Below are 12,866 nucleotides of genomic sequence, written 5' to 3' on the forward strand. Positions count from 1 at the left end.
ACGGCACACTTTTTATAACCCCTCTGTGATCTCAGCCAGTGCGGAAGCAGAAATCTGGATGGTTCGGTTGCATTCCTAAACAGAGAGTCCGGCTTCTGGAGGGAGTCACAAAGGAGCGATGCTTTAATCAGGACTCTGGGAATCGTTCCAAGACTGGCCATTCACAGCCGCTTGAGTTCATTTTCTTTTCGCACCTTGTGTGATTTTTAAACTCGGAAATAAACCAGGGAATGGAACCCAGGTATCCTGGCTCCTAGGCCCTAGCGGCTCTAACCACTAGCCCCCACTCCCCTCCCAGAGCTGGGGATAGAACCCAGGAGTCCTGGCTCCCAGCCCCTCCTGCTCTAACCACTAGCCCTCATTCTGGCCAGCCTTGTTCCCAGTGTCTATGCAAATGCACTGAAAACCCTGGAGCTGCTTCTGGGCTTCCAGCCGGTCTCATTCCAACCTAATACCGCAGAGCTCGCTTCAGGGGATCTCAGAGGCTCCCTTCTTCTAGTGGGCAGAAGTGGGCATAAAACTCATACCCTGACGTCTAACACCTTTAGCCTTAAACCTTGGCAGCCCAGAGGAAACCTCTTTCTTATAAGCATTAGGAGAACAGAGAGACGAGGGTTTTTGGGTGCTGTGATGATTTGTATTATGCAAGAAGCAGCCAGCTAACAGAACCATAGTTCCCTAGGGGAACTGGTAAGGAAAGAACGTCTTCTTATTGATTATTTACAACGACGGGGTTCAGCTCAAAAGTTTGACAAACTGTCATGAAGCCCTTGTGGCTGCTTCTGGGGTGGGACAGCTGGGTAACACCCACACAGTGAGGCGGCATGGGGCTTGCTCGCCCGGTGCTTAACTGCAGCCACCTCTGGGGTGGGTTCGTGGAAGCCAATTAACAGCCACAAAGCAATGCTGCACATCAGGTATAGGACTCGCTGCACTGATAGTCTGCTCTGGCAGATGCAGGACGCAGTACTGGGCTAGAGGGGGCCCGTTGTTCCAATCCAATGAAGGATGAACCCATCGGTCCGCTCCCATATATGCGCCAGAGGTGGCATTAGCTGGGCTGTTAATCTAAACTGGCAAGGGCAGATGATGGGACCCCAGATTAAATGGACCATTGCTCCGATTCTGTATGGACCAGAGGTGGCATTTGAGATTAGATAGACCGGTCCCATATACTTTCCAATCTCCTTCGTCCAGTTCCTGACACACCGCAATGCTGCGGTCTTCCCAAGGACAGTGCCCTCTGGAAACTGATTACCTCCACTATTAAAGAGGGAAGCGTCTAGATGAGTGTCTTCCTCATACTCTATTGCAGCCTATATGGGCATCTCACCCCGAGTCTGCCTCCCTCCCGAGGTGGCACACTGGGGATCTGGGGGTACCCACCACAGAGAAGGACCTCAAGGGAATGAACTTGCCACTGACTCCGTTAAGGTGGCAGAGCTGATGGTAATGACCTTCACATAGCAGACAACCTGGAAGAGACACAAGGATGTCAGTGGTACAGCCTGGGTAATCAAGACTAGACTCCACCTCCCTCCCAGAGCTGCGGATAGAACCCAGGAGTCCTGACTCCCAGCCCCTCCCCCCCACACACACACTCTCTAACCACTAGACCTCACTCCCCTCCCAGTCCAGAGCTGGAGAGAGAACCCAGGAGTCTTGACACCCAGCGCCCCTGCTCTAACCACTAGACCCCACTCCCCTCTCAGAGCTGGGGATACAACCCAGGAGTCCTGAGTCAGCAGTAAGCATGGGAGCTGGGGTAGGGAAAGGGGCTCAGACAGGGCATTCCCCAGATCCAGACACTGAGGGCCAGGTTGGCTTCCAAGGCATCAAGTGGCCCCGCGTGGCCCTTACCGCGACAATCCCGGTGAGCAGGCCCACGGTGACGAAGAGACAGAGCAAGCTGATGAGCTCCATGGACCGGTATGGCCAGGGGGTCCGGGGCGCTGCAGAAGGAGACAGCAGAATGGGTGAGAGGTTCCTTCCCCAGATGGGTGGAAGCCGAGGTATCAGCGCCCTGGCCAGGGGCTGGGCTGCCCTTGGGCTCATGCGTGGCTTCCCCGCCCAGCTAAATCCCTACAGTGATGCCCGCCACCATAGCAACAGGGTATCTCCCAGGAGACAGTAGCTATCATGGCACTGGGACAGGGAGGCAATTGATTTCCCTCCCTCTCTCCCCCTAGGGCAGCCGGCTTGTGGGCTTTGCGGCTACTTACCGGGGGTGGTGGACTCTGCAGGGGCGCTGGTGTCTCCTGGGCCAACACGGTCATCTCCAGGGGCGGTGGCCCCTCCCGGGCCGTTGGTGGTGGTGTCTCCGAGGACCGTGGGGGTGTCTCCATGGGCGACTCCAGGAACTGTGGTATCTACAGGGGCAGTGGTGATGGCGGTGTCTTCAGGCGTGTCAGCAGAGTCATTGTCATATCCAGGGGCATCAGTGTCTCCAGATATGGTCGTGGTGGTGATGTTTCCAGGGTCAGTGGGGGTGGTGATGACTCTAGGAACCGCAGAGTCTCCGGACTCAGCGGAGGTGGTAGCATCTCCAGAGTCTGTGCTGTCTCGAGGGGTGGCCGTGGTGGGGGTGGTGTCTCCAGGGACCGCTGCATCTCCAGCGGTGGTGGTTACGGAGGTGGCATCTCCAGGGGCAGCAGTGGTGGTGTCTCCAGGGACTGCAGCGTCTCCAGGGGCAGCGGTGACGGTGTCTCCAGGGGCAGTGTTGGTGGTGATGATGGGGTCTCCAGAGACTGCCGCATCTTCAGCAGTGGCGGTGATGGTGATGGCGTCTCCAGGGGTGGCGGTGGTGGTGGTGTCTCCAGGGACTGCAGTGTCTCCCGGGGTTGTGGTGTCTCCAGGGACTGCCGCATCTCCAGGGGTGACGGTGGTGGTGGTGTCTCCAGGGACTGCAGTGTCTCCCGGGGCAGCAGTGACGGTGATGGTGATGATGTCTCCAGGGGCAGCGGTGACGGTGTCTCCAGGGGCAGTGTTGGTGGTGATGATGGGGTCTCCAGAGACTGCCGCATCTTCAGCAGTCGCAGTGACGGTGATGGTGTCTCCAGGGGCAGTTGCATCTCCAGGGGTGGTGGTGGTGTCTCCAGGGACTGCCGCATCTCCAGGGGTGATGGTGGTGGTGTCTCCAGGGACTGCCGCATCTCCAGGGGTGACAGTGGTGGTGTCTCCAGGGACTGCAGTGTCTCCCGGGGTGGTGGTGTCTCCAGGGAATGCCGCATCTCCAAGGGCAGTGGTGATGGTGACGGTGTCTCCAGGGGCAGTGTTGGTGGTGATGATGGGGTCTCCAGAGACTGCCGCATCTTCAGCAGTGGCAGTGATGGTGATGGCGTCTCCAGGGGCAGTTGCATCTCCAGGGGTGGTGGTGATGGTGTCTCCAAGGACTGCAGCGTCTCCCGGGGTGGTGGTGTCTCCAGGGACTGCCACATCTCCAGGGGTGACGGTGGTGGTGTCTCCAGGGATTGCCGCATCTCCAGGGGCAGCAGTGACGGTGATGGTGATGATGTCTCCAGGGGCAGCAGTGGTGGTGTCTCCAGGGACTGCAGCGTCTCCAGGGGCAGAGGTGAGGGTGTCTCCAGGGGCAGTGTTGGTGGTGATGATGGGGTCTCCAGAGACTGCCGCATCTTCAGAAGTGGCGGTGGTGGTGGTGGTGTCTCTAGGGACTGCCGCATCTCCAGGGGTGACGGTGGTGGTGGTGCCTCCAGGGACTGCAGTGTCTCCCGGGGTTGTGGTGTCTCCAGGGATTGCTGCATCTCCAGGGGCAAGAGTGGTGGTGGTGTCTCCAGGGACTGCCGCATCTCCAAGGGCAGCGGTGATGGTGATGGTGATGGTGTCTCCAGGGGCAGTGTTGGTGGTGATGATGGGGTCTCCAGAGACTGCCGCATCTTCAGCAGTGGCAGTGATGGTGATGGCGTCTCCAGGGGCAGTTGCATCTCCAGGGGTGGCGGTGGTGTCTCCGGGGACTGCCGCATCTCCAGGGGTGACGGTGGTGGTGGTGTCTCCAGGGACTGCAGTGTCTCCCAGGGTGGTGGTGTCTCCAGGGACTGCCGCATCTCCAAGGGCAGCGGTGATGGTGATGGTGATGGTGTCTCCAGGGGCAGTGTTGGTGGTGATGATGGAGTCTCCAGAGACTGCCGCATCTTCAGCAGTGGCGGTGGTGGTGTCTCTAGGGACTGCCGCGTCTCCAGGGGTGACGGTGGTGGTGGTGTCTCCAGGGACTGCAGTGTCTCCCAGGGTGGTGGTGTCTCCAGGGACTGCCGCATCTCCAAGGGCAGCGGTGATGGTGACGGTGTCTCCAGGGGCAGTGTTGGTGGTGATGATGGAGTCTCCAGAGACTGCTGCATCTTCAGCAGTGGCGGTGATGGTGTCTCTAGGGACTGCCGCGTCTCCAGGGGTGGCGGTGGTGGTGGTGTCTCCAGGGTGTATGGTGTCTCCAGGGGCGGTGGTGTCTCCAGGGGAAGCAGTAGTGGCAGTGGTATCTCCAGGGTGTGTGGTGCCTCCACGGGTGGTGGTTGTGGTTTCTCCAGGGACTTTGAAGTCTTCAGGGACTTCGGCATCTCCAGGGGTGGCAGTGGTGGTATCTCCAGAGACTGTAGCATCTCCAGGGGCAGTGCTGGGGGCAGTGATGGGGTCTCTAGGGACGATAGCATCTCCAGGGTTCGTGGTGTTGATCGTGATGTCTCCAGAGACTATGCTGTCTTCAGGGGTGTTGGTGTCTCGAGGGGCAGTGGTGTCCTTGGCGGTGTCAATGGAGGTGTTGGTGTCTCCAGAGGCGGTGGTGTCCTTGGGGGTGGCAATTGAGGTGTTGGCGTCTCCAGGGGCAGCAGTATCGGTGTCTCCAGAGGCGGTGGTGTCCTCGGCGGTGTCAATGGAGGTGTTGGCATCTCCAGAGGCGGTGGTATCCTCAGGGGTGGCAATGGATGTGTTGGCGTCTCCAGAGGCGGTGGTGTCCTCGGGGGTGGCAACGGAGGTGTTGGCATCTCCAGAGGCAGTGGTGTCCTCGGGGGTGGCAATGGAGGTGTTGGCGTCGCCAGGGGCAGAGGCAGTGACGTCCGCGTCTCCAGGGGCAGCAGTATCGGTGTCTCCAGAGGCGGTGGTGTCCTCGGCGGTGTCAATGGAGGTGTTGGCGTCTCCAGAGGCGGTGGTGTCCTCAGGGGTGGCAACGGAGGTGTTGGCGTCTCCAGAGGCGGTGGTGTCCTCGGGGGTGGCAATGGAGGTGTTGGCATCGCCAGAGGCGGTGGTGTCCTCGGGGGTGGCAACGGAGGTGTTGGCATCTCCAGGGGCAGAGGCAGGGACGTCCGCATCTCCAGGGGTACGGGTGTAGGTGCAAGTGTCTCCAGGGGCAGTGGTGTTTCCTGGAGCATCGGAAATGTCTCCAGGGGCATTGGTGGCATCTCTGGGGGCATTAGCGGCATCTCCAGGGCAGGCAGCGATGGTGTCGGCGTCTCCTCCAGGAACGGTGATGTTGTCTCCAAGGGTGGCGGAAGCAACGGTGTCTCTTGAGATACAGGTGACAGCCATGATGTCTCCGGTGCCGGTGGCATCTCCAGGGGCTGTGGTGGTCTCTCTGGAAACACTGAGGCTCCCTTGAGTGCCCTCAGCTGCTGAGGCAGTGCCCCGGCCTGGGGTCTCTGTGCCCCCAAAGGGAGTGGTCCGACCATGGGTCGCGCTGGCCTCAGGGCTGATGGCCACAGTGGAGGTGGTGGTCTTCCTGGGGATGCTGCTGTCCCTAGGGGTGCCAGGCTGCCCCAGAGGACTGGGCTGGCTGGGAGCAGTTGGCTTGGCCGGGGTATTGCTGCTCCAAAAGAGGTCAGCCATACAAGGGGTTGCTGTCTGGATAAGGATGCTGGTCTCACTGGGGACAGTGGTCTCACTAGAGATAACCGTCCCTCCAGGCATAGGGGTGGCCTCAGAGGGAGAGGTGATGGTGTCTCCAGGAGCTGCAGCACCGGTGAGGTCTCCAGTGATGGTGTCCCTCAGAGCGGCGGTGACATCTCCAGGGGCAGCGTCTCTGGGGCCGGGGCTGGTGTCTCCGGGGACAGTGACATTATCACCTCCAGGGGCAACAGTGGCATCTCCGGGGGCAACAGTGGCATCTCCGGGGGCGATGGTGGAATCTTCAGGAGCAATGGTGACATCTCCAGAGGCGATGGCTATGTCTCCGGGGGCGATGGCTGTGTCTCCGGGGGCGATGGCTGTGTCTCCGGGGATGACAGCGGCATCTCCAGGGGTAACGGTGGCATCTCCAGGGGCAATGGTTGTGTCTCTGGGGTCGACGGCTGTGACTCTGTTGTTGGGAGTGGCACCATCGTCTCCAGGGATGGGACTGATGCTTCCGTCGGTGCTGGAGCTGTCATCGTCTCCGGGGGCGACAGTGGCATCTCCATCTCCGAGGACAGGGCTGATGTGTCCGTCTCCAGAGGCAGAGTCATCGTCTCCAGGGATGGAGCTGATGCGTCCGTCGGTGCTGGCGCTGTCATCATCTCCGGGGGTGACGGTGATGGTGACATTGTCTTCAGTGGCACTGGAAGCATCATTGTCTTCAGGTTGGAGCATGGCAGCGTCTGCATCTCCAGGTATGATTGTACCATCCCCAGGAGCTGTAGGGTCCCCATGGGAGGTGGTCTCCCTGGGCTTAGCAGTGGGGTCCCCGAGGTCGGTGGTCCCATCAGCCGTAGCGCCATCCCCAAAGCTCACTGCCCCGTTCACACCATGAGGAAGGCTGTCTCTCCCAGCATGGACGTACCTCCCCAATCTACCAGCTGCGTCCATGGTCCTGTGAGTCAGACCTTGCTCAGCAGCGATGGGACTGCAGTGGAACAATAACAAAATGCAGAAGAAGTCAGGTCATGGTGGGAAACATTCTTGTACCATATCCCAGCCTTGGGCACTGGTTAGTCCTGCCAGCGTTGGGGTTGGCCTCAGCTCGAGAGCTGGTTAGGAAACATAAAAAGAAAAGGAGGACTTGTGGCACCTTAGAGACTCACCAATTTATTTGAGTATGAGCTTTCGTGAGCTACAGCTGTGCTCACGAAAGCTCATACTCAAATAAATTGGTTAGTCTCTAAGGTGCCAAAAGTCCTCCTTTTCTTTTTGCGAATACAGACTAACACGGCTGTTACTCTGAAACCTGTCTTAGGAAACATACCCACTTTTCAGCACAAATTCAAATACCAAAATATTACAGTTTTGGGGCCAAAATCTTTCAGTTTTCAGAAGTTTGGTATTTTTGGTGAAAAATCTGAACTCTGCAGAAAAAAAGACACTTTTGGCCAAAAAATCTATTCATTTAATCGAAAACTCCGTTTTCAAAACTTTGCCTCAGCGGAGCACTAATAATTGCTAAAAGACTCGAGCTACAAAAATGGAAATCCACAAAGCAACCAGCAGTTACAAATCGGAGCATAGACATCTTGAGCTTAACCACCACGGAAAGAACTGTAACAGAAACACCCAAGAAAAGTCTCAAACCATTCATATTGTATTGAATCAACCATTTCAAATACAGTGAAAGTTAGGCAGCAAACAGTTAACACATTAGGAGAAGTTTAGGTAAAGTTTGTTTGCGTTTGTTTACACATGTATCTATAAAAAATGTAACAAAAGTTAAAACTCAATTTTCTATTTAAAAAACAGTTCAGCTGGAAAATTTGTGACCAGGAATTGAATTAACATGCGCCTAACTTCTAGGGTTAGGAAACAAATAAAAATAAAAAATGACTTTCATTGCCATTTTGATGTCTTGAATTTGTCCCTGAAAAAGTTTCAACATGGACCAGTTTTTCCTTTGAGTACATTATTAAATGGTTTCAGAATAGGCCATTTTTTCAGCTGATCACCGGTTTTAAAAGGGCTCTTACGGATAGCTGATGACTGATGCTGTTTTCTTTCAAATTTTTCGAGAAAACGTTTTTGGTTTTTAAAAAAAAAGAAGAATTTTGTCCTAGTGAAAAACAAAGTGTCGAAGATTTTGTGCGAAAAATTTTGTTTACAAAAGGAGCACTCTTTAGATCACAAAAAGATCTTTTTAAATGAAATATTTCGACTGGTCCTACTCATTTCAAACCACCAATAATGAAGAGTTGTAGGAACGTATGAAGGGCAAAATGCCTGTGTCATACAGAACTCTGCATAGAGCTGTGTAGCTCTTTCTCGCTGATTCAGCCTGGTATCAGACCAGGGGCATTCTATTATTTATCAATTCATTACCTCCCAGCAGGAATATAACAAGGAAAAATAAATAAAAGCAAGGAACAGACAATTCCAGTACATGGGAGGAGATTTATGTTATTTAAATTAGCAATAATGGTGAATCCCAGAAAAGGGGAAAGTTTCGCCCCATAACAGTGTGTCTTAAGAGCAGATGCACATACACAGACACAGAGAGAAAGAGTTGGATTATATACTCCGATTTTTAATTTTAAATAATAAGGAAGTGCCCAGACACTACAGTGATACATAGATAGATAGAGAGATAGAGAGATGGGGTGGATGGGGATAGATAGATAGATAGATAGATAGATAGATAGATAGATAGATAGATAGATAGATGGATGGATGGTGTATGGGGATAGATAGATGGGGCGTGGGGATAGATAGATAGATAGATAGATAGATAGATAGATAGATAGATAGAAAGGGGGTATATGGGGATAGATAGATGGGGCGTGGGGGGTAGATAGATAGATAGATAGAAAGGGGGTGTATGGGGATAGATAGATGGGGTACAGGGGGTAGATAGATAGATAGATAGATAGATAGATAGATAGATAGATAGATAGATAGATAGATAGATGGTGTATGGGGATAGATAGATGGCGTGTGGGGGGGTAGCTACCTAGCTAGCTAGTTAGATAGATAGATGGATGGTGTATGGGGATAGATAGATGGGGTGTGGGGGGGTAGCTACCTAGCTAGCTAGTTAGATAGATAGATGGATGGGGTGTATGGGGATGGATAGATAGATAGATAGATAGATAGATAGATAGATAGATAGATAGATAGAAAGGGGGTATATGGGGATAGATAGATGGGGCTTGGGGGGTTGATAGATAGATAGATAGATAGATAGATAGATAGATAGATAGATAGATAGATAGAAAGGGGGTGTATGGGGATAGATAGATGGGGTATAGGGGATAGATAGATAGATAGATAGATAGATAGATAGATAGATAGATAGATAGATAGATAGTGTATGGGGATAGATAGATGGGGTGTGGGGGGATAGCTACCTAGCTAGCTAGTTAGATAGATAGATAGATAGATGGGGTGTATGGGGATAGATAGATGGGGCGTGGGGGATAGATAGATAGATAGATAGATAGATAGATAGATAGATAGATAGATAGATAGAAAGAAAGGGGGTGTATGGGGATAGATAGATAGATAGATAGATAGATAGATAGATAGATAGATAGATAGATAGATAGATAGATAGATAGATAGATAGATAGAATCTAAGTGGAATGAAAAGATGGAAAGCTAGCTAACTAGCTTGATTAAATCAGGATCCAGGGGGAATGGACAGACAGACACAAGTATATTAGGATCCAGGGGGAGGTGGGGTTAGACAGACAGACAGACAGACCAGAGTATATTAGGATCTAGGGGGACAGACAACCAGACAAAGTATATTCAGATCCAGGGGAGATCAGACAGACAACAGTATATTTGGATCCAGGGTGATTAGACAGACAGACAGGAGTCTAGCAGGGCCTAGAGGACTTGGACAGACAAATGGATAGGAACAGAAGGGGGAAACATAGAGGGGGGATACATAGATGGAGGGACAGTGACAGATAACATTAAGATCTGGCAATAGATACTTTCCGTTTCCCTCTGGCGTTCAGTCCAGCGGAGCTGGGGAAGTAGGGCAGTCTCTGGGCTGTGTCACTAGGAGCTAGTCGATTGTGCCTGCCTCGTTACTATTTAAATCAAACTTGCTCGTCAGGGGGACGTTAAACCAATTATCTCCAGGATCCTGCTTTTTGTCCCAATGTCCCTGTCAAGGACGGAAGAAATAACCCTCTCCTTTTTGGAGCGAATGATATTGGGGATGGGGCCAGCTGAAGTGACAGCCAGCCCTGGGGGCTGTCGGTACCTGGCAAGGAGAGGGAGTAGGTTGTAGGGGTGGGGGCTCTATCCCTGTTCTGAAATGGGAGTGGGGTCTACTGGTTATAGCTGGGGGGGTGCTCGGGAGCTGTGGATGGCTGGATGGAGGGACTGAGCTATGGTAGATGGATGGAGGGAGCTATGGCTAGAGGGATGAATGGATGGAAGAGCAATGGTCGATGGATGGAGGGAACTAGGGATGGATGGACTGATAGAGGGATGGATGGATAGAGGGAGGAGCTATGGGTAGATGGATGGAGGGAGCTATGGATAAAGGGAGCTGTGGCGTGGATAGATAGACAGAGGGCGCTCTGGCTGGATGGCTGGAGCTGTGATTCATGGCAGATTCAATGGTGTTGCCCCAGACAGAGCAAGAGCAGAATCCGCCTGTCTACACAAACCCTGACGAATGGCATCCCCCCGACAGCCCTGCAGGGGAGCAATTTGACACCCTTCTCCCCCTTCACAGGTGGGGAAAGCAAGAGCGGCTGCCCCAGACCCGGCTGGATCCCTGGCCTCTGCACACCAATGGGCAGCTTTCTATTGAGTTCCCTGGGCTCTGGGTCAGGGCCAGTCCTTCCAGACACTTAGCACAGGGGACTCAGTGTCTCTCGAAGGTGCAGGACCACCAGGAGAATTGGACTGTGCGGCTTGCTGTACTTTTTGCCTGCTGCTGACTCCTGGAGAGAGAACGACTTGACTAAAGATTTTATAGGATGGAGGGAAATTTGGCCACGCCACACAGGTGTGTCCCTGCTAAAAATTGATACACTGGGGTAGTTACACATAAACCAACCAGGTGATGCTGGAAGGCGAGCAAAATGTCCCGAACGAAGCAAACAAATTAAAATGCCGTTTCCCTCCCTGATGGGGTGGAAACCTGCCTGAGACATGAAGGCAGAATAAGCTGGTGCTTGTCTGGTGGCTCTTTATAGTTTCAGGTTTGAATCGATGCTTTTTCTGTCATCTCATTGCAGAAATGCAGCTGTCTCTGGGGTGTGGTGCTGCTTAACAGCCGCACTACACAGCGATCACTCGCCCACTGCCAAGAGGCAGCCACCTCTGGGGTAGGACGCAGCTGCTTTTGAACAGCTGCACTCCACAGAGATCGCTCAGCCAGCGCTGAGATGCGGCCACCTCTGGTGTGGGACAGCAATTTAGCAGCTGCACAGCGATGCTGCTCAGGCTCATCTGACAGTCATTGAAATGCAGCCACCTCTGGGGGCAGGGCAGCTGGGTAACAGCCGGACAGCAACACTGCAGAGGAATCCCTCACTGGACCCTGAGATGCAGCCACTTCTGGGGTGGGGCACAGCACTTAATTCATCGCTGCGCAGCAAAAGTATGGCTAATCCAGCCACTTCTGGCGTGAGCTGCAAGTTTACCAGCTGCACCGCAATGCTGCTCTCGTCCTGTCGGTGCTGAGAACTTGCAGCTCATGTCACACAGGTCACCCAACCTTCCTGCAGCAGCTAGTTTCCAAATTGGAGCTGGCGCCCTCTAGAGGAGAAAAGCCCCATCTCTCATTCCCCACCCCCGCTAAGCTCTCTGGGCCCTGTGATATGGGGCTAGATCAGAGTTCGCACCCTCGCAAGGCTGAAGACCCTGTATCCCATTCCCTACCCTCCTGAGCCAGCCAATACCCATCTGGGGCAGGAGCAGACCCGGTGCCCCCTGGAAGGGAAAGCCCCATATCCCATTCCCTACCCAACAAAGTCCATCATCACGCTGTTATCCAGGATATTTGTGGTTGCCATTGGCATTAATCTTCCTGTAGCAGTAAAAATGAAATAAACCCACGCTGCAGCTGCCCTGACTAATCCCTTAATTGCCAATTACCATCATCACCAAGGCTCTTATTAACAAAGGCGGCCTCCCCTTCCCTCCGCGGCAATTGCTTCCTCCTCTCAGCTAAGCACTACCAGGCCTGTTTGAAGCTTGGATGGGAGACCCAGGGGTTTACAGTGTGTCGGGCCTGGGGAGTCATGTTCATTTCAGAGCAGCTCCCCAGTTGCTGTGAGCCCCTCCTAAGGTCCCTCCCACCCCTGATATTCGGTGATATTCTATTCTGTGGTGGCAGGACTCACAGACTTTAAGGCCAGACGAGACCATCGTGATCATCCAGTCGAACCTCCGGCCCATCCCAGGCCACAGAATCGCGCCCAGCTACTCCTGTGATAGACCCCTAACCTCTGGCTGAGTTACTGGTCCTTGAATCATGATTTAAAGACCTCAAAGTACAGAGAACCCACCGCTGACACTGGTTTAAACTTGCAAGTGACCCGTGCTCCATGCTGTAGAGGGAGACAGGAAAAAAACCCCAACAACCATGGTCTCTGCCAATCTGACGTGGGGAAAATTCCTTCCTGAGCCCAAATGGGGTGAACAGTTAGTCCCTGAGCACGTGGGCGAGACCCACCAGCCAGACGCCCGGGAAAGAATTCTCTGTAGTAACTCAGAGCCTTCCCCAGCTAGCATCCCATCACCGGCCATTGGGGGATATTTGCGGCTAGCAGACACAGATCGGCTACATGCACGGGGATGGTCATTGCTTGGCTGCTGCTTTTAACCATAGGTCGGGGGGTGCACAGTTCTATGCCCCCACTGATTGGAGGCCCCCCCTTTGCCCATGCCCCTACCATAGGTGCTGGAATTAGGGGTGAGGCTGCACCCCTGGCTTGAAGTGGTTTCCATCACTTCCAGGGTTTGCAGTTTGGTTCAGTGGTGCTCAGCACCCCGCACTG

At 53.7% G+C, this 12,866-nt stretch overlaps 1 protein-coding gene across 1 annotated transcript; it reads right to left on the reverse strand.

Annotated features, from left to right (window-relative positions):
* Positions 1–615: 615 nt before the first annotated feature.
* On the reverse strand, positions 616–6,780 carry LOC140897535 (uncharacterized). Its single transcript, XM_073310249.2, has 3 exons — positions 2,223–6,780; positions 1,861–1,952; positions 616–1,475 (listed from the first exon to the last, which is right to left on the reverse strand). Exons 1-3 carry the CDS (start codon positions 6,778–6,780, stop codon positions 1,401–1,403), a joined length of 4,725 nt encoding a protein of 1,574 aa, XP_073166350.2. The 3' UTR covers positions 616–1,400.
* Positions 6,781–12,866: the final 6,086 nt, after the last annotated feature.

The sequence above is a fragment of the Lepidochelys kempii genome, chromosome 14, assembly GCF_965140285.1.
Source record: "Lepidochelys kempii isolate rLepKem1 chromosome 14, rLepKem1.hap1, whole genome shotgun sequence".
Lineage (NCBI taxonomy): Eukaryota > Metazoa > Chordata > Testudines > Cheloniidae > Lepidochelys > Lepidochelys kempii.